The sequence below is a fragment of the Ornithorhynchus anatinus genome, chromosome 2, assembly GCF_004115215.2.
Source record: "Ornithorhynchus anatinus isolate Pmale09 chromosome 2, mOrnAna1.pri.v4, whole genome shotgun sequence".
Classification (NCBI taxonomy): domain Eukaryota; kingdom Metazoa; phylum Chordata; class Mammalia; order Monotremata; family Ornithorhynchidae; genus Ornithorhynchus; species Ornithorhynchus anatinus.
Genome location: NC_041729.1, coordinates 166,171,220 through 166,192,406, shown reverse-complemented (window position 1 = coordinate 166,192,406; position 21,187 = coordinate 166,171,220). Strand labels below are relative to the sequence as shown.

Below are 21,187 nucleotides of genomic sequence, written 5' to 3'. Positions count from 1 at the left end.
CGGGGAGAGTAAAACGCAAGCATCGCTGCCTCAAGGCTCAGCACAGTGCTCTGCGCGGTAAGCGTTCCAGAAATCCCACTGATTGAACGATCCCGTGGCTCCCACTCCCTCCAGACCGCAAGCTCGTAATGGGCCGAGACCGTGCCCTTTGAGGGTCAATAATGATGATGTTGGTATTTGTTAAGCGCTTACTATGTGCCGAGCACTGGTCTAAGCGCCGGGGGAGATATAAGGCCCTCAGGTGGGGCCACGTGGGGCTCACTGTCCTCATCTCCATTTTATTCATAATAATAATAATAACGTTGGTATTTGTTAAGCGCTTACTACGTGCAGAGCGCTGTCCTAAGCGCTGGGGGAGATACGGGGTCATCGGGTCGTCCCACGTGAGGCTCACCGGCTTCATCCCCATTTTACAGATGAGGGAACTGAGGCCCAGAGAAGCTAAGTGACTCGCCCACAGTCACCCAGCTGACAAGGGGCAGAGCCGGGATTCGAACCCATGACCTCTGACTCCCAAGCCCGGGATCTTTCCACTGACCCATGTTGCTATTTATTAAGCACTTATCGTGTGCAGAGCACCGTACTAAGCGCTTGGAAAGAACACTGCTGCAACAGATGGAGACAATCCCTACCCAACAACGGGCTCACGGTCTAGAAGGGGACGAGGTAACTGAGGCACAGAGTAGTTAAATGACTTGCCCAAGTCACCCAGCTGACAAGTGCAGAGCCGGGATTAGGACCCACGACCTCGGACTGCCAAGCGCGGCCTCTCTCCCCCGAGCCACGCTGCTTCCCGGTGGAATGACGGTGGAAGGCCACTTACCTTTTGCCCGGGTTTGATGTAGGCCTTGACGTGTTTGAGGACAGGCTTCAGGTTATTTTCGTATCGGACGCACAGATCGTGAATCTTGATCTCACCCTCCTGCGGCCAGTGTTCCGGAACTTCAGAGGGATCTGGAAGAGTTTCCCAGAGCTTCCAAGCCGTCCATCCCCCGGCCCCCTCCTACCTCACCTCCCTTCTCTCCTTCTCCGGCCCAGGCCGCCCGCTCCGCTCCTCCGCCGCCCGCCTCCTCGCCGTCCCCCGGTCTCGCCCGTCCCGCCGTCGACCCCCGGGTCGCGTCCTCCCTCCGTCCCGGAACGGCCTCCCTCCTCCCCTCCGCCGAACTCGCTCTCTTCCCCTCTTCCGAGCCCTCCCGAGAGGTCGCCTCCTCCGGGAGGCCTTCCCGCCCTCGGCCCTCCCTTTCCCTCCGCTCCTCCTCCCCTCCCCGTCGCCCCGACTCCCTCCCTCCGCTCTACCCCCTTCCCCTCCCCACAGCACTTGTGCCTATCTGTACATATTTATTATTCTATTTATTTTATTAATGATGTATATATCTACAATTCTATTTATAATGTTGGCATTTGTTAAGCGCTTACTATGTGCAGAGCACTGTTCCAAGCCCTGGGGTAGACCCAGGGTAATCAGGTTGTCCCATGTGAGACTCACAGTTAATCCCCGTTTTACAGATGAGGGAACTGAGGCCCGGAGAAGTGACTGGCCCAAAGTCACACAGCTTAGATTAGACCGTAAGCCCGTCAAAGGGCAGGGACCGTCTCTATCTGTTCCCGATCTGTCCGTTCCAAGCGCTTAGTCCAGTGCTCTGCACGTAGTAAGTGCTCAATAAATACTATTGAATGAATGAACAGCTGATAAGCGGTGGATCCGGGATTAGAACTCACGACCTCTGACTCCCAAACCCGGGCTCTTTCCACTACGTCACGCGACTTGCCCAAGGTCACTCGGTAGACAAGTGGCGGAGCTGGGATTAGTCCTTCTGACTCATTCATTCAATCGTACTTACTGAGCGCTTACGTGTGCAGAGCACTGTACCTTAGCACTTGACTCCCAGGCCTATGCTTTATACACAAGGCCACTCTGCTTCTTAAGGAAGCTGAAAGTGTCGGTCTCAGAGTTAATTCCCCTTTATTAACACTCTGGTATTGTAATAATAATTACAATATTACATATTGTACAATATTGTACAATATTACAATATTGTAATAATAATTATGGCATTTGGAGAAGCAGCGTGGCTCAGGGGAAAGAGCCCGGGCTTGGGAGTCAGAGGTCATGGGTTCGAATCCCGGCTCTGCCACTTGGCAGCTGGGTGACTGCGGGCAAGTCACTTCACTTCTCTGGGCCTCAGTGACCTCATCTGGAAAATGGGGATGAAGACGGTGAGCCTCACGGGGGACGACCTGATGACCCCGTGTCTCCCCCAGGGCTTAGAACGGTGCTCTGCACCTAGTAAGTGCTTAACAAGTACCAACATTATTATTAAGCACTTACTATGTGCCAGGCACCGTACTAAGCGATGGGGTAGATAGAAGCAGCGTGGCTTAGGGGAAAGAAGCCGGGCTTGGGAGTCAGAAATCTTGGGTTCGAATCCCGGCTCTACCATTGTCAGCTGTGTGACCGTGGGCAAGTCACTTCACTTCTCTGGGCCTCAGTGACCTCATCTGGAAAATGGGGATGAAGACCGTGAGCCCCACGTGGGACAACCCGATGACCCTGTATCTCCCCCAGCGCTTAGAACGGTGCTCGGCACATTAACAAATACCAACATTATCCCCATTTTACAGATGAGGGAACTGAGGCCCAGAGAAGCGAAGTGACTTGCCCGAAGTGGCACAACAAGCAATCGGCAGAAGCCGGGATTAGAACCCAGGTCCTCTGACACCCAGGCCGGGCTCTTGCCACTCGGCAACGCTGCTTCTCTAGATCATGCCACTTAGACAATTTAACCAAAATGTCCAAATTACGCCGCTCGTCGTCTGCATTCTCTTTCCATTCGCCAGCGTGACCTAGGTGATCTAGAGGATCAAACCTCTTCCGGAGAAACGATCCCCCGAATCGCGAAATGACATAAGCCGTGATACCCATGGTTCCTTCGTAGTTTTCCGACTCCATATTCAAGAAACTGTTCACTTTCTTCACCGCTCCCATCTGGACCTCCAGATCGGCCAAATTTCTCACAACCCAGTTCAGGTAGTTGGTGATCTGTTCCGGGGGGCAAAAAAACACAACAGGTTTTCAAAACAATTGGCTGCTTTTATTACTACTACTACTACTACTAATAATAATATTGGTAATAATGTTGGTATTTGTTAAGCACTTACTATGTGCACAGCACTGTTCTAAGCACTGGGGTGGATACAGGTTAATCAGGTCGTCCCACGTGGGGCTCACAGTCTTCATTCCCATTTTCCAGATGAGGGAACTGAGGCCCAGAGAAGTGAAGTGACTCGCCCACAGTCACACAGCTGACAAGTAGCTGAGGCGAGATTCGAACCCGTGACCTCTGACTCCGAAGCCCGGCTCTTTCCACTAAGCCACGCGGCTTCTCAATAATGGCATTTAAGTGCTTACTATGTGCCCAGCACTATTCTAAGCCCTGCGGTAGATACAAGGTCATCAGGTTGTCCCACGTGGGGCTCACAGTCTCAGTCCCCATTTTACAGGTGAGCTAACTGAGGCACAGAGAAGTGACTTGCCCAAAGTCACACCACCGAGGGGTGACGGAACTGGGATTAGAACCCGCGACCTCTGACTCCCAAGGCAGGCTCTTTCCACTGAGCCACACCGTTTTTAGCGCTCGATGTCTGTACGAGATGTCAGCCAGCCAATCGTATTCACTGAGCGCTTACTGAGTGCAGAGCACTGTACTAAGCACTTGGGAGAATACAAGAGAACAATATAACAGACACACTCCCTGCCCGCAGTAATTCTCCCCGCTTCTAGACCGTGAGCCCGTCGTCGGGTAGGGATTGTCTCTATCTGTTGCCGAACTGTACTTTCCAAGTGCTTAGTACAGTGCTCTGCACCCAGTAAGCACTCAATAAATATGACCGAATGAATGAATGAATGAAAAATAACAATGTCGGCTTTTGTTAAGCGTTTACTACGTGTGAAGCACTGTTCTAAGCACTGGGGGAGATACAAGGTCATCAGGGTGTCCCGTGGGGGGCTCGCAGTCTTCATCCCCATTTGACAGATGAGGTCACTGAGGCCCCGAGAAGTGAAGTGACTCGCCCAGAGTCACACAACGGACAAGGAGCAGAGCGGGGATTAGGGTGAATGAATGAATGAACAAGCATAAGGTCTAGAGCGGGAAACAGACATTTATATGAATGAAAATAAATGACAGATGTGGAGGTAAGCGGCGCGGGGCCGGGTGGGGGGGATGAATAAAGGGAGCGAGTCGGGGTGATGCAGGAGGGAGGGGGAGAAGAGGAAAGGAGGGACGCAGTCAGGGAAGACTTCTTGGAGGAGGTGGGCCTTCAGTGAGGCTTTGAAGGTCGGCGGGGAGGTAAATCGCCCGGCTAAAAATAACCGTTTCCAAACCGAGCCTTGCCACTAGGATCGATCGATCGAGGAGGAGGGAGATCTTCGATGGCAACAGTTATCGCCATCGTTCTCGTCCGTCCGTCTCCCCCGATGAGACCGTAAGCCCGTCAAAGGGCAGGGACCGTCTCTATCTGTTGCCGACTTGCTCATTCCAAGCGCTTAGTACAGTGCTCTGCACCTAGTGAGCGCTCAATAAATACTATTGAACATTGAACGAATCTTCATTCTTTCATTTATTCACTCGTATTTATTGAGTGCTGACTGTGTGCAGAGCACTGTACTGAGCGCATGGGAGAGGACAATACAACAATATCCGGACAATGTAGATAATAATAATAATAATGTTGGTATTTGTTAAGCGCTTAGTATGTGCAGAGCACTGTTCTAAGCGCTGGGAGGGATACAGGGTCATCAGGTTGTCCCACGTGAGGCTCACAGTTAATCCCCATTTTAGAGATGGGATAACTGAGGCCCAGAGAAGTGAAGTGACTTGCCCACAGTCACACAGCTGACAAGTGGCAGTGCCGGGATTCGAACCCATGACCTCTGACTCCCAAGCTCTTTCCACTGAGCCACACTGCTTCTCTGTAGGACTGCTTCTCAGATAGGACTGGCTTTAAGGCACTTAATCATTTCTCTTCCAGTTAAGCCAAGTGAATAGAGCTTGGGAGTCAGAAGGAGATGGGTTCCAATTCTGGCTCCGTCACCTATCTGTGAGATGTTGGGCAAGTCACTTAGCCTTTCTGTGACTCAGTTCCCTCACCTGTAAACTGGGGATTAAGACTGTGAGTCCTACTTGGGACGGGGATTGTGTCCAACCATATTAACCTGTACCTAACCTAGACCTTAGAACACCGCCCAGCACATAGTAGGCGCTTAACAAAACACCATAAATATTATTATTATTCACTGTGATTGGTTCTTGTCTCTTTTCAGACAAGCAACCAATCGCATTTATTGAGCACAATTATCATTATTATTATTCACTTTCACTGATCCTTGTCTCTTTTCAGTCAATCAACTAACCGTACTTATTGAGCACAATAATTATTATTATTATTCACTATGACTCATTCTTGTCTCTTTTCAGTCAATCAACCAACCATATTTATTGAGCACAATTATTATTACTATTATTCCCTGTAACTGGTTCTTGTCTCTTTTCAGTCAATCAACCAACTGTATTTACTGAGCACAATTATTATTATTATTATTCTTCACTGTGACTGTTTCTTGACTCTCTTCAGTCAATCGACTAACCATATTTATTGAGCACAATCATTATTATTATTATTATTCACTGTGACTGGTTCTTGCCTCTTTTCAGTCAATCAACCAACCATATTTATTGAGCACAATTATTATTATTATTATTCACTGTGACTCGTTCTTGTCTCTTTTCAGGGAAATAAATCAACCAACCATATTTATTGAGCACAATTATTATTATTATCATTCACTGTCTCTTTTCAGGGAAATAAATCAACCAACCATATTTATTGAGCACAATTATCATTATTATTATTCACTGTGACTCCTTCTTCTCTCTTTTCAGGGAAATAAATCAACCAACCATATTTATTGAGCACAATTACTATTACTATTTTTCCCTGTGACTGGTTCTTGTCTCTTTTCAGTCAATCAACCGACCGTATTCATTGAGCACAACTATTATTACTATTATTCCCTGTGACTGGTTCTTGTCTCTTTTCAGTCAATCGACCAACCGTGTTTATTGAGCACTGACGGTGTGCGGAGCCCTGTACTAAGCGCTCGTTAGAGGACCACATAACAATATAACAGACACATTCCCTGACCACAAGGAGCTCACGGTCTCTCGCTGTTGACCTTTAGCTCGATCCTGCCACGCTCTCACCACCCCCTTCACATCACAGAGCCTTTCCAAGATCAGATCTCTTGGAGGAGGTCTTCCCTGCTTCATCTTTCATCTCCTCCCCCTTGACCCTCTCTGTTCCTGCCATTATGACCCCTCTGCATCCCTAAACCCTCGGATACTCATTGCCTGGCTCCCTCTTCCTCTGATCGGTTTGTCCAGATGTCCCAACTCAGTTACCTCCCTGAAACTTCAATTTATTGTAGTGTCCGTCTCCCCTACCAGATTGTAAAACCTCGGCCTCACACGGAGAGTCCTCACCGTCGGCTTTAAAGCCGTCCATCCCCTCGCCCCCTCCTACCTCACCTCGCTCCTCTCCTACTACAACCCAGCCCTCACACTTCATCCCGCTGCTGCTAACTGGGCCTCGATCTCCTCCATCTCGCCGCCGACCCCTCACCCGCGTCCTGCCTCTGGCCTGGAACGCCCTCCCACCTCTTCTCCGGCTGTCGATGACTTCAAAGCCTTATCCAAGGCCCACCTCCTCCAAGAGGCCTTCCCGACTAAGCCCCACTTTTCCTCCTCTCCCACTCCCTTCTGTGTCGTCCTGATTTGCTCCCTTTATTCACGGCCCCCACAAAACCCCTGAACTTAAGTCCATATCTGTTATCTGTTTATTCGTATTAATGTCTGCCTGCCTCTTTAGACCGTAAACTCCCTGTGGGCAGGGAATGTGTCTGGTTATTGTTGTATCGTCCTCTCCCAAGTGCTTCGTACGGTGCTCCGCACACAGTAAGCGCTCAATAAATACGATTGACTGTTATCTGTTGATCTGTACTAATGTCTGCCTGCCTCTTTAGACCGTAATAATAATAATAATAATGTTGGTATTTGTTAAGCGCTCACTATGTGCCGAGCACTGTTCTAAGCGCTGGGGTAGACACGGGGGAATCAGGTTGTCCCCCGTGGGGCTCACAGTCTTAATCCCCATTTTACAGATGAGGTAACTGAGGCACCGAGAAGTTAAGTGACTTGCCCAAAGTCACCCAGCTGACAAGTTGACAAGCGGCCGAGCTGGGATTCGAACCCATGACCTCTGACTCCAAAGCCCACGCTCTTTCCACTGAGCCACGCTGCTTCTCATTGAGCCACGCTGCTTCTCGTAAGCTCCCTGTGGACAGGGAATGTGTCTGGTTGTTGTTGTATCGCCCTCTCCCAAGTGCTTCGTACGGGTGCTCTGCACACAGTAAGCGCTCAGTAAATACGATTGACTGACTAAAGGTCTTCTAGGGCAAGGACTTTGAATCCTAACTCTATTTTAGTCTCCCAATTTCCTCACCGGGCCTCCATCTCTCCTGTCTCGCCACCGACCCCCGGCCCACGTCCTGCCTCTGGCCCGCAAAATCCTCCCGCCTCAAATCCCGCAGACAATGACTCTCCCCATCTTAAAAGCCTTACAGAGGTCACATTTCTTCCAAGAGGCGTCCTGACTAAGCCCCTTCTTCCCCAGCTCCCTCTCTCTTTCGCATCCTCTCTGCATTCGGCTCTGTACCCTTTCATTCAATTCGTATTCATTCAATCGTATTTATTGAGCGCTTACTGTGTGCAGATCACTAGGGAAGCAGCGTGGCTCAGTGGAAAGAGCCCGGGCTTGGGAGTCAGAGGTCAGGGGTTCGAATCCCGGCTCTGCCACTTTCATTCATTCAGTCATTCAATAGCATTTATTGAGCGCTTACTAGGTGCAGAGCACTGTACTAAGCGCTTGGAACGAACGAGTCGGCAACAGATAGTCCCTGCCGTTTGACGGGCTTACAGTCTAATCGTCACACTTGTCAGCTGTGTGACTGTAGGCGAGTCACTTGTCTTCTCGGTGCCTCAGTTACCTCATCTGTAGAATGGGGATGAAGACTGTGAGCCTCAGGTGGGACAACCTGATGACCCTGTATCTACCCTGAGGACCCTGTACCTACCCCGGCGCTTAGAACAGTGCTCTGCACATAGTAACCGCTTAACAAATACCATCATTATTATTCCAGCTCTTAGAACAGTGCCCGGCAGATAATAAGCGCTTAACAAAAACCACTAAAAAAAAGCTAATCATTTTGGAGCCAGTCCCTGTCCCACAAGGGGCTCACAGTCTCCATCCCCATTTTCCAGATGAAGGAACTGAGGTCCAGAGAAGCAAAAGGACTTGCCCAAGATCAGACGGCAGACAACAGGCGGAGCCGGTACTAGAACCCGGGTCCTTCCGACTAGGCCTGGGCTCTAGCCACTAGGCCACATTGCTTTGGCCTCAGGAAGTGCTTAATAAATAACCATTCTGGAGGGATGGCTATGTTTTGGCCCCTAACTGGGGAACATAAATGACTTGCAACTCTTGGAAGAAAAGAAGAGAGTTGAAATCAATTCCAGATCATTGAAGAATTCCCCAAATATCAACGGCTTCCCATTCCCCCCTCCCATCCCCTGTCGAGGTGGCTAGTCCAGTCCCGTAGAGAAGCAGCGTGGTCTATCAGAGAGACTTCTGTAAGGTATCGGTTAAGCACCGTGGCTCAGTGGAGAGAGCACGGGCTTGGGAGTCAGAGGTCATGAGTTTGAATCCCGGCTCTGCCGCTTGTCAGCTGGGTGACTGTGGGCAAGTCACTTCGCTTCTCTGGGCCTCAGTGACCTCATCTGTAAAACGAGGATTAACTGTGAGCCTCACGTGGGACAACCCGATTACCCTGAATCTCCCCCAGCGCTTAGAACAGTGCTCGGCACATAGTAAGCGCTTAACAAATACCAATATTATTATAAGCACCTAAGATGTGCCAAACTGCTTTCTAAACCCCGGGGTAGGTACCAGTGAATTAGGTAGGACACAACCTGGTGGTGCGTGGGGTTCAGAGTCTTAGCTGGCGGAAGAACTGATATTTAAATCTCATTTGAATCATCATCATGAGATATTCAAATCTCATAGAGAAGCAGCGTGGCTCAGTGGGAAGAGCCCGGGCTTTGGAGTCAGAGGTCACGAGTTCGAATCCCGCCTCTGCCACTTGTCAGCCGCGTGACTGTGGGCGAGTCACTTCACTTCTCTGGGCCTCATCTGTAAAATGGGGATTAAGACTGTGACCCTCACGTGGGACAACCTGATGACCCTGTATCTCCCCCAGTGCTTAGAACGGTGCTCTGCACATAGTAAGCACTTAACAAATAATCTATTTTAATGTAGATCTCTCCCTGTAGATTAGAAAATCCCTGACGGCCTGGATTGCGTCCTGCCAACTCCGACGTACTGCATTTTCCAAGTGCTTCGTACAATGCTCTGCACGCAGTGACTACTTAATAAATCCCCTTGACTGATTGACTGATTGCTTGATTGACTTAATGGATGAGTGGACACAGTTTTTAATGGTATTTATTAAGCTCTTCCCATGTGTCAAGCATTATTCTAAGCACTGGGGTAGACACAATTTAATCAGGTTGGACACAGTCATTGTCCCACACGGGCCTCACAGTCTAAGCGCAGGGAGCTGCTAGCTTATACCCATTTTATAGATGAGGAAACCGAAGCCCAGGGACGTGAAGTGACTCGCCCAAGGCCACACAGCAGGCAATCGGCAGAGCCAGGAGTAGAATCCAGGTCCTCTGATTCCCAGGCCTGGCATCTTTCCACTAATTAGAGGTTAACAAATACCATTCCTATTAATATTCTTGAACTCTTCCATTTCCGGACCCCTAATCTATTTTAATGTAGGTCTCTCCTTGTCAACTGGAAACCCTTTGAGGACGGGGATTGTGTCCTGCCAACTCTGTCGCATTGCATTTTCTCAAGGGCTTCGTACAGTGTTCTGCACACAGTAAATACTTAATAAATCCCCTTGATTGATTGATTTAATGGTTGGAATAATAATAATAATGTTGATATTAAGTGCTTAAAATGTGTCAAGCGCTGTTCTAAGTGCTGGGATAGATACAAGGTAATTACGTGGTCCCACGCGGGGCTGACAGTCTTCATCCCCATTTTCCAGATGCGGTAACTGAGGCCCAGAGAAGTGAAGTGACTCGCCCAAGGTCACCCAGCTGACAAGTGGCGGGGTTGGGATTAGAACCCATGACTTCTGACTCCCAGCCCATGCTCTTTCCACTAAGCCACGCTGTTTCTCTAAGGTCGTAAGCACTCAGCGCAGTGCTCTGCACACAGTAAGCACTCAATAAATACGATAGAATGAAACTGAGATGGAGCGATTGGACGGTTTTTTAATGTACTTATTAAGCGCTCGCTGCGCGTCAAGCGCTGTCCTAAGCACTGGGGTGGACAGAAGTTAATCGGGTTGGATACGGTCCTTGTCCCACACGGACCTCACAGTCTAAATGGGAGGGAGAGCAGGAATCTTATTCCTATTTTCAGATGAGGAAACCGAAGCCCCTAGAGATGAAGTGACTTGCCTAAGGTCACACAGCTGACAAGTGGCAGAGGCAGGATTAGAACCCAGCTCCTCTGACTCCCAGACTGGGGCTCTTTCCACCAGGCCACACTGCATCTGGACTTGGTGCCAGAAACTGGCCCCAAATTGACTTTTAAAGTCAAAGTCCTGGAGAATTTGGGGATCACATCCGACCTTTCACCGGGAAGTGAGTGGGAGAACACGGCTGACGTCCCAGCGGAAAGGAGCCGGAGGTGAAAGATTTAGTAAACGCTTCACAAATACCATAAAAAAAAAATCCTCTCTGTGCCAAGCACTGTACTAAGCACTGGGATAGATCCAACCTAGTCAGGTTGGACACAGTCCCTGTCCCACGTGGGGCTCACGGTCTTAATCCCCGCTTTGAGATGAGGTAACAGAGGCCCAGAGAAGTGAAGTGACCTGCCCAAGGTCACACAACAGACAAAGCCCGAATTAGAACTCAGGTCCTCTGACTTCCAGATCCGGGCTCTTTCCACTAGGCCACGCTGCTTCTCTTCAGTGGGGAGGGCTGTTATTTTATCCGTCGATCAATTCATCGGTCAATCAATTGTATTTATTCATTCAGTCGGATTTATCGAGCGCTTTCTGTGTGCAAAGCCCTGTGCTAAACGCTTGGGAGAATACAGTACAACAGCAGGCACATTCCCTGCCCATCACGAGTTCATGGTCTAGAGGGGGAGACTGACATTTCAGAGAAGCAGCAGGGCTCAGTGGAAGGAGCCCGGGCTTGGGAGTCAGAGGTCATGGGTTCGAATCCCGCCTCTGCCGCTTGTCAGCTGGGTGACCGTGGGCAAGTCACTTCGCTTCTCTGGCCCTCAGTGACCTCATCTGTAAAATGGGGGTTAACTGTGAGCCTCACGTGGGACAACCTGATGACCCTGTATCTCCCCCAGCGCTTAGAACAGTGCTCTGCACATAGTAAGCGCTTAACAAATACCGACATTATTATATTTATTGAGTGCTTACTGGGTGCAGGCCACTGTACTAAGCGTTTGGGCGAATACGGTGCGACAGAATCGGTAGACCAGTTCCCTGCCTACGATGAGCTGATGGTCCGGAGTGGGAGACAGTCGTTAATAGAAATAAATTACGGATAGAGACACAAATGGTGCGGGGCTGGGAGAGGGGATGAAGAAAGGGAGCGAGTTAAGGTGACGCAGGAGGGAGGGGGAGAAGAGGAAAGGAGGGCGCAGTCAGGGAAGGCTTCTAGGAGGAGGTGGGCCTTCAGCGAGGCTTTGAAGGTGGGGGAGAGCAATTGCGGGGATTTTGAGCAACCCCTGTCGCTCGGACTCGCAGACCAGTGGGGCGATCGAGTCCCGCTGACCTCCGAACCCGGGGGGGATTGTCCTCGTAAAAATAGACGGGCTTGCGTCAGCCCCGCCGCGGCCTGAGGGAAATGTGCAGGCCCCATTTGGAAGACCACGAAGACGAGCCACGATGCCAGGCGTAAATGGCTCTTTCTCGTCAGCAACCGCCGGGGCCGGGGAGAACGAAGAATTCCGTTGATTGCCCGAGACGGGAGAGACTGTCGACCGGAGCCAGATCCGTTCTGGGGGCCGTTTCCCATAATCTCTGACCCTGAGACCATTTCCCGGGTCTCTGAAAGACTTCTGGAAGCGTGCGCTTAGGGCTCACGGTCTTAGAAGGATCGATTAATCGCTTAAAGCGGCGGGGCGGCTGCCTCTCGGGAACGGAGGGCCTTCCGTGCCAGGGCGACCGGGAGGTTGGAGGGATTTTGCCAGAAGCCTGCTGGCCTCCCGGCTGGACTTTTCCCGATATTTTTGGGACCACGCTGAACCTGGAGGTCTTGGGTTTGGTTGGTTTTTTGGGTTTTTTTTTTAATCATTGGTTCACGAAGCCCTGTTTGGTTGGGTTTTTTTTATTATTGACTCACAAAGCCCTGAAGTGAATCCAAGTTGTCCTGAATTTGCTTGGATTTGGCTCCTATCCACGGCCTACGAGTGAGTCTTTTTTTACCCGGAGCTTCAGGCTCCTTGCCCTACCAAACTGAGCAGGGAACGTGTCTGTTTACTGTTGTAATGTCCTCTTCCAGGCGCTTAGTACAGTGTTCTGCACACCGTAAGCTCTCAATAAATACGACTGAATGAAATTCATTCATTTAACTGTATTTATCAAGCACTTACTGCGTGCAGAGTACAGCTATAATTCCATTTATTTTGATCCTATTAATGCCTGTCTACTTGTTTGTCATCTGCCTCCCCCTTTCTAGACTGTAAGCCCACTGTTGGAAAGGGACTGTCCCTACCTGTTGCCCAATTGGACTTTCCAAGCGCTTAGTACAGTGCTCTGCACCCAGTAAGTGCTTAATAAATACGATTGAATATGAATATTAATACTGTGCTAAGCCCTTGGAGAGTCCAATTGGGCAACAGATAGAGACAATCCCTACCCAGCGAAGGCCTCACAGTCTGGCATGGGGGAGACAGACAACTAAAACAAAACAAGGAGACCGGCATCCAGAGCATCTATCTAAATAAATAGAATTATAGATATATGCACGTCAGTAATAAAATAAATAGAATGATAAACAGGTACATATATACACCTACGACCGAACGAATGAGTGGAACTAATCCAGCAGCGTGGCGCAGTGAATAGAGCTCAGATGAGAAGGTCGGCATGAGAGGAGCGGAGCGTGCGGGCTGCGGGGGAGGAGGACAGAAGGGAGGGGAGGGAGGGAGGGCACCGACGGCTTCAAGGCCAACGGCGACGAGTTTTCGTTTGATGCCAAGGTTGAAAGGCAACCACTGGAGAGTTTTGAGGAGGGGGGTGACACGCCCAGAACGCCTCGGTAGAAAAACGATCCGGGCGACAGAGTGAACTATGGACTAGAGTGGGGAGAGACAGGAGGCTGGGAGGTCCCAAGCGCTTAGTACAGTGCTCTGCACACGGTAAGCGCCCAGTCCATACGATTGAATGAAGAACTACGATTGAATGAATGAATACTCTGTGTCAGACTTAGCTTACATTGTAAATACCCGGGGATAATGTTGGTATTTGTTAAGCGCTTACTATGTGCAGAGCACCGTTCTGAGCGCTGGGGGAGATACGGGGTCATCAGGTTGGCCCACGTGAGGCTCCCAGGTAAACCCCATTTTCCAGATGAGGTCACTGAGGCCCAGAGAAGTGAAGTGACTTGCCCGCAGTCACACAGCTGACAAGTGGCCGAGCCGGGAGTCGAACGCATGACCTCTGACTCCAAAGCCTTACTAACCCACCCTAACAACCCAAACTTGGGGGGTCTTCACTCATTGATTCAAGTGTATTTACTGAGCACTGACGGTGTGCAGAGCACCGTACTAAGCGATGGGCAAGTACAATTCAGCAACAGATGATAGAACAATTCGGCAACGGGTAGGTCTCCCGGCTACCAACATACCGTCAGTGCGTAGAGGAGACCTAAGCCCACCAGTCCAGACTTAGGACCCCCAGGAATGGAGGCGATAGAGGCCACAGCCGCGGTGAGGACGATGCACGCTCCGAGATAATCCTAAAAATCAAAAGAAAAAATGATCAGTCCAGTAGTAGAGAAGCAGCGTGGCTCAGTGGAAAGAGCCCGGGCTTGGGAGTCGGAGGTCACGGTTTCCAATCCCGGCTCCGCCACTTTAATAATGTTGGCATTTGTTAAGCGCTTACTACGTGCGGAGCACCGTTCTAAGAGCTGGGGGAGATACAGGGGAAAGAGGTTGTCCCACGTGAGGCTCGCAGTCTTCACCGCCATTTTACAGATGAGGGAACTGAGGCCCAGAGAAGTGAAGTGACTCGCCCACAGTCACACAGCTGACAAGGGGCAGAGTCGGGATTCGAACCCATGACCTCTGACTCCCAAGCCCGGGCTCTTGCCACTGAGCCACTTTGGCAGCCGTGTGACTTTGGACAAGTCACTTCACTTCTTTGGGCCTCAGGGACCTCATCTGTAAAATGGGGATGAAGACTGTGAACCCCACGTGGGACCACTGGATTCTCTTGTGTCTTCCCCAGTGCTTAGAACAGTGCTCGGGACACAGTAAGCGCTTAACAAATACCAGCATCGTTATTAGTAGTAGTAGTAGGATAGTGGCCTAGTGGAGAGAGCAGGAAGTCAGAAGGACCTGGGTTCTAACCTCGGCTCCGCCTCTTGTCTGCTGTGTGTGACCTTGGGAAAGTCTCTTCACTTCTTTGGGCCTCAGTTACCTCATCTAGGAAGTGGAGGTTAAGACCGTGAGCTCTAGGTGGGACGGGGGACTGCCTCCAATCTGATGAGCTTGTGTCTACCCTAGTCTTTAGTAATGATGTTGGTATGTGTTAAGCGCTTACTCTGTGCCGAGCACTGTTCTAAGCGCTGGGGGAGATACGGGGTCATCGGGTCGTCCCACGTGAGGCTCACAATTAATCCCCATTTTACAGATGAGGGAACCGAGGCACAGAGAAGTGAAGTGACTCGCCCGCAGTCACACAGCCGATAAGTGGCAGAGCTGGGATTCGAACTCATGAGCCCTGACTCCAAAGCCCGTGCTCTTTCCACTGCGCCCCGCTGCTTCTCAGACTTGGTAGACGCATTCCCCGCGCCTACAAGGAGCTTACAGTCAAGGGGCGAGACACATATTAATATAAAAAAAAAAATTATGGATATGGACATAATTGCTGGGGGATTGAGAGGAGACTGAACATCAAGTGATTCAAGGGCAGAGATCCAAGGGCATAGACGACACAGAACGGAGAGGGAATCTGGGAAAAGAAGGCTTAATCTGGGAAGGCCTCTGGGAGGAGACGTGACCTTAATAAAGTTTTGAAGGTGGAGAGAGCGATGGTCTGGTGTTGAATGGAGAAGCGGCATGGCCTAGCGGCTAGAGCCCGGGCGTGGGAGTCAGAAGGACCTGGGTTCTAGTCCAGGCTCCTCCACTTGTCTGCTGTGTGTGACCTCGGGAAAGTCACTTCACTTATCTGGGCCTCATTTCCCTCATCTGTAAAATGGGGATGAAGACTTTGAGCCCCACGTGGGACAGGGACGGTGTCCAACTCAATTGGCTTGTATCTACCCCAGCGCCCAGTACAGTGCCTGGCACATTCATTCATTCATTCAATCGTATTGATTGAGCGCTTACTGTGTGCAGAGCACTGTACTAAGCGTTTGGGAGAGTACAACGATAAACAGACACGTTCCCTACCTACACACAGAGTTAGCGCTGAACGAATATCACAATTATTATTATTTCAGCCGTTAACAAGTACCCCTTTTATCATTATTATCGTTATCATTTTTTCTCAGCCCTCCTTTCTCAGGCTAAACCGCCGTGCGATTTGACCTCGGCTAACCAGAACAGATTCTCAGCAGCCCGGCTTTCTTTATCTACAGTTTATAAATGTCAACGCGCCGCGAAAGGCTCATGTTCCCCGGCCTCTAAATTTTTCCCGGCAAAATCCAGCCCTTGGCCCGTCTCCCGGGACGCAGCTACTCGACAGCCGATCCCGGGCCGGTCCGAGGGCACAGGGTCTTGGGGCCGACGTGGGATCGTGCATCCTTGTTCCGGCGGCTGCTTTCATCCCGGGATCCGGGAGACGTCTCCGCCGCGGTTCGGCGGGGTCGTGGCCATCTCCGTTTTAGCGTTTATGCCAAAAGATGCCGGGGGGCGGGAGGGGAGAGGTCACGGGAATAGCTGGACACGCTCCCAGAAGCCAGGCCTCTGCTTCTGTTCTTCCTCACCCCGCCGCTCGCTTACGAAGTAGCGTGACCTGGTGGCTAGAGCCCGGGCCTGGGAGTCAGAAGGACCTGGGTTCTAATCCCGGCTCCGCCGTTTATCTGCTGTGTGATCCCAGTCGCTTCATTTCTCTGGGCCTCAGTTCCCTCATCTGGAAAATGGGGGACTAAGAGGGGGAGCCCCATGTGGGGCAGGGATCGTCTTCAACGTGATCAGCTTGTGTCTACCCCAGTGCTTAGAACGGTATGTGAAACTTAGTAATAATAATACGAATTATGGTATTTGTTAAACGCTTACTATGGGCCAAGCACCGAAGTGACTTGCCCAAGGTCACACAGCAGACAAGTGGCGGAGCCGGGGTTAGAAACCAGGTCCTTCTGACTCTCAGGTAATAATAGTAATAATAATGATAAAAATTGTGATATCTGTTAAGCGCTTACTCTGTGCCAGGCACTGAGGTGGATACAAGGTGATCACGTTATCCCACATGGGGCTCACAGTCTCCATCCCCATTTTACAGATGAGGGAATAATAATAATAATAATAAGGTTGGAATTTGTTAAACACTTACTATGTGCAGAGCACCGTTCTAAGCGCTGGGGGAGATACAGGGTCATCAGGTTGTCCCACGTGAGGCTCACAGTTAATCCCCATTTTATAGATGAGGTAGCTGAGGCCCAGTGAAGTGACTCGCCCACAGCCACACAGCTGATAAGTGGAGGAGTCGGGATTAGAACCCATGACCTCTAACTCCCAAGCCTGGGCTCTTTCCACTGAGTCACACTGCTTCACTACATATTTATAGCTACATATAGGTATATGTATAAGGATATATGTATAGATATATACATGTATATATATGTATAGGTATAGCATAAGGATATGTGTATATATATATACACACACATATATATATATATATATGTATGTCATAAGGATATGTGTATATATATATATACACATATATCCTTATGCTATACCTATACATATATCCTTATGCTTTGTTGCTTTCCCTTCAGTAATTAATTTTAGTACCCATCTTCCCGACTAGATTGTGAGCTCTTTGATGGCAGAGACTGTGTCACCACCTTTGTTGTACTCCGAAATGTTTAGTACAGTGCTCTGCACACAGTAAGCGCTCAGTGCGTACCATCAATTGATTAATTGATGGAGTGACCGAAGCACAGACGAAATACTGCAGACAGAAGAACGGTGAAGAAATACGTCGCAGTGGATAGAACACGGGCCTGGTAGTCGGAAGGTCACGGATTCTAATCCCGCCTCTGCCGCCTGTCTGCTGTGAGACCTTGGGCAAGTCACCTCACTTCTCTGGGCCTCAGTGACCTCATCTGCAACATGGGGATGGAGACCGTGAGCCCCCTGTGGGACAGGGATTGTGTCCATCCCGATTTGCTTGGATCCACCCCAGTGCCTGGCACATAGTGAGCGCTTAACAAAGACCGCAGTTCCCAAACACCACAGTTCAGGAGTTCGAGAAAGGGAAGACTACACACTTGATTTAGACTCCTGGACTCGATCGAAATTGCTGGCAGGTAGCCATAGAAGGCTTTCTTGAGCACCCACGTTGTACTAAACGCTTGGGAAAGTAAAATAGAGTGGTAGAACTGATCCCTCTCCAACAGGAAGTCACACTAAAATGGGAGAGTCAGACATGAAAATATTTATAAAAAGGGCAATTAAAGTAAGTAATTGCATTTATGTTTTGGGGAAAAAGAAGATTTCTAGGGAACTGCTGAAGATGGCTGGGAGTTTCTTAGTCTCAATCAATCAATCAAGCAGCGGTATTTATTGAGTGTTACCATGTTCGGAGCTCTGTATTACGCACCTGGGAGAGTACTAGAGAAGTAGCATGGATTAGTGGAGAGAGCCCAGGTTTGGGAGTCAGAGGACATGGGTTCTAATCCTGGCTCCGCTGCTTGTCCCAGCACTTAGAACACTACTTGGCACATAGTAAGTGCTTAACAAATACCAACATCATCATTATTATTGCTTGCTATGTGACGTTGGACAAGCCACTTAACTTCTCTGGGCCTCAGTTCCCTCATCTGTAAAATGGGGATGAAGACTGTGACCCCCCCCCCCCCCCGCCACGTGGGCCGACCTGATTACCTCGAATCTCCCCCAGTGCTTAGAACAGTGCTTGGCACCCAGTAACAAATTCCATCGTTATTATTATTACTATACATCAGATCTGGGAGATACAGTCAGTGCCCACAAGGAGCTTTTGGTTTAGAGGGGGAGATGGACATTGACATAATCGATCAATCACTCAGTCCATTGTATTTAGTGAGTGATTATCGTGTGCAGACCACTGTACTAAACACTCGGGAGAGCACAGTACAACAGTCGTGCTACACACAGCTCCTGCCTACAAGGAGATTACAGCCTAGAGGGGTAGACAGACATTCATATAAATAAATAAATTAGGGATATGGATATAAGTGCTGTGGGGTTGAGGGTGGAAAGAGTCCAGCGCTTAGTACTGGGCCTCGCACAAAGTAAGCGCTTCACAAATACCATCATTAGTATTACTATAAAGCGGGCCAATTTATTCATTCTTTCATTCATTCAATTGTATTTATTGAGCACTTACTATGTGCAAAGCACTGTACTCAGTGATTGGGAGAGGACAGTATAGCAACATCAGACGCATATAAGCAGACACAGACACAGAGAAGCAGCGTGGCTCAGTGGAAAGAGCACGGGATTTGGGGTCAGAGGTCATGGGTTCGAATCCCTGCTCTGCCACTTGTCAGCTGTGTGACTGTGGGCGAGTCACTTCACTTCTCTGTGCCTCAGTTCCCTCATCTGTCAAATGGGGATTAAAACCGTGAGCCCCACGTGGGACAACCTGATCATCCTGTATCTCCCCCAGCGCTTAGAACAGTGCTCTGCACACAGTAAGCGTTTAACAAATACCAACATTATTATATAATATGATTCTATTGATTCTATTTATTGCTCTTGTTTTAATGAGATGTACATCCCCTTGATTCTATTTATTGCTATTGTTTTTGTCCGTCCGTCTCCCCTGATTAGACCGTAAGCCCATCAGAGGGCAGGGACTGTCTCGATCTGTTGCCAATTTGTACATTCCAAGCGCTCAGTACAGTGCTCTGCACATAGTAAGCGCTTAACAAATACCATCATTAGTATTACTATAAAGCGTGCCAATTTATTCATTGTTTCGTTCATTCAATTGTATTTATTGAGCACTTACTGGGTGCAAAGCACTGTACTCAATGATTGGGAGAGGGCAATATAGCAACATCAGACACATATAATATGATTCTATTGATTCTATTTATTGCTCTGGTTTTATGAGATGTACATCCCCTTGATTCTATTTATCGCTATTGTTTTTGTCCGTCCGTCTCCCCCGATTAGACCGTGAGCCCGTCAAAGGGCAGGGACTGTCTCTATCTGTTGCTGATTTGTCCATTCCAAGCGCTCAGTACAGTGCTTTGCACATAGTAAGCGCTCAATAGATACTATCGAATGAATGAATACAATAATAACGATGGTATTTGTCAAGCGCTTACTATGCGTGCAACACTGTTCTAAGCGCTGGGGGGACGCAAGGAGATGAGGTTGTCCCACGTGGGGCTCACAGTGTTCATCCCCATTTGGCAGATGAGGTCACTGAGGCCCAGGGGAGTGAAGTGACTGGCCCAAAGTCACACAGCAGCTGACAAGGGGCGGAGGCGGGATTAGAACCCACCACCTCTGACTCCCAAGCCCGGGCTCTCGCCACTGAGCCCCGCATATAAATAGATAATTCAGGGATACATCTCTGGGAGATGGAACTAACTGGGGAGGTGTCCGCAGCCTCTGGCTTTTGTGAAAATGCACATCAAAAAATTAGGAATAAAAACAGCAGTCTTCGTCTTAGACCGCCTTCGTTCATTCATTCGGTCGTATTTATTGAGCGCTTACAGTGCGCAGAGCACTGTACTAAGCACCTAGTTTCACTGAGACTGTGCGCCCCACACGGACAATGTCCAACTCGGTTTACTGGTATCCACCCCAGCGCTTAGCACAGGGCCCGGCACCCAGTAAGCGCTTAAATACCGTCGTCGTTATCTTTCAAGGTGCTTTTTGGGGAAGGGGAATCTAGACAGGATTCTAATCTGCGGAAAACCAACGAGAACAAACTGCTCTTGGTTATTTAGACGGACGAAGGGCAGTAGCCAACCGCCCTTTATGTGAGCCATCTGAGTGTTTATGATTTTCCTCCGAGCCTTCCCATTTCCCATCCGGGAATCACCAGGTTGAGTGACAGTCAAACCCTGACTCGGCCACTGGGTCGGAAGCTCCATCCCCTTTCTAATTTTTGCTCGACCGCCCTTGTTGGCCACGGGCGGTGCCAAACGTCTTCTTTCCCGCCGGCCAAGAGGACGGAAGAAATGGTTTTCGCTAACGCTGGGGGTTTGCACTGGTCCTCTGAGCTGATAATGAGAAGGGTTACAGAGCAAACATAATAACAATAATGTTGGCATTCGTTAAGCGCTTACTATGTGCAGAGCTGCCACTTGTCAGCTGTGTGACCGTGGGCGAGTCACTTCACTTCTCTGTGCCTCAGTGACCTCAACTGGAAAATGGGGATTAACTGTGAGCCTCACGTGGGACGACCTGATCACCCCGTATCTCCCCCAGCGCTTAGAACGGTGGTCTGCACATAGTAAGCGCTTAACAGATACCAACATCATTATTATTATTAACAAATACCAAATTATTACTATTATCATCTGAAAAACGGGGACGAAGACTGTGAGCTCCATACGGGGCAGGGACTGCA

At 49.5% G+C, this 21,187-nt stretch overlaps 1 protein-coding gene across 6 annotated transcripts in view; it reads right to left on the bottom strand.

Annotated features, from left to right (window-relative positions):
- The window catches only part of ABCC9 (ATP binding cassette subfamily C member 9), a 203,996-nt gene that overhangs the window by 31,887 nt on the left and 150,922 nt on the right, over positions 1-21,187 (bottom strand). For all 6 annotated transcript variants that reach the window (XM_029058306.2, XM_029058304.1, XM_029058303.2 and 3 more), the window contains 3 exons: positions 14,070-14,180; positions 2,920-3,040; positions 824-954 (listed from right to left, as the gene is read on the bottom strand). In XM_029058306.2, coding sequence (XP_028914139.1) covers positions 824-954; positions 2,920-3,040; positions 14,070-14,180 — 363 coding nt within the window. The remainder of the gene's footprint in view (positions 1-823; positions 955-2,919; positions 3,041-14,069; positions 14,181-21,187) is intronic.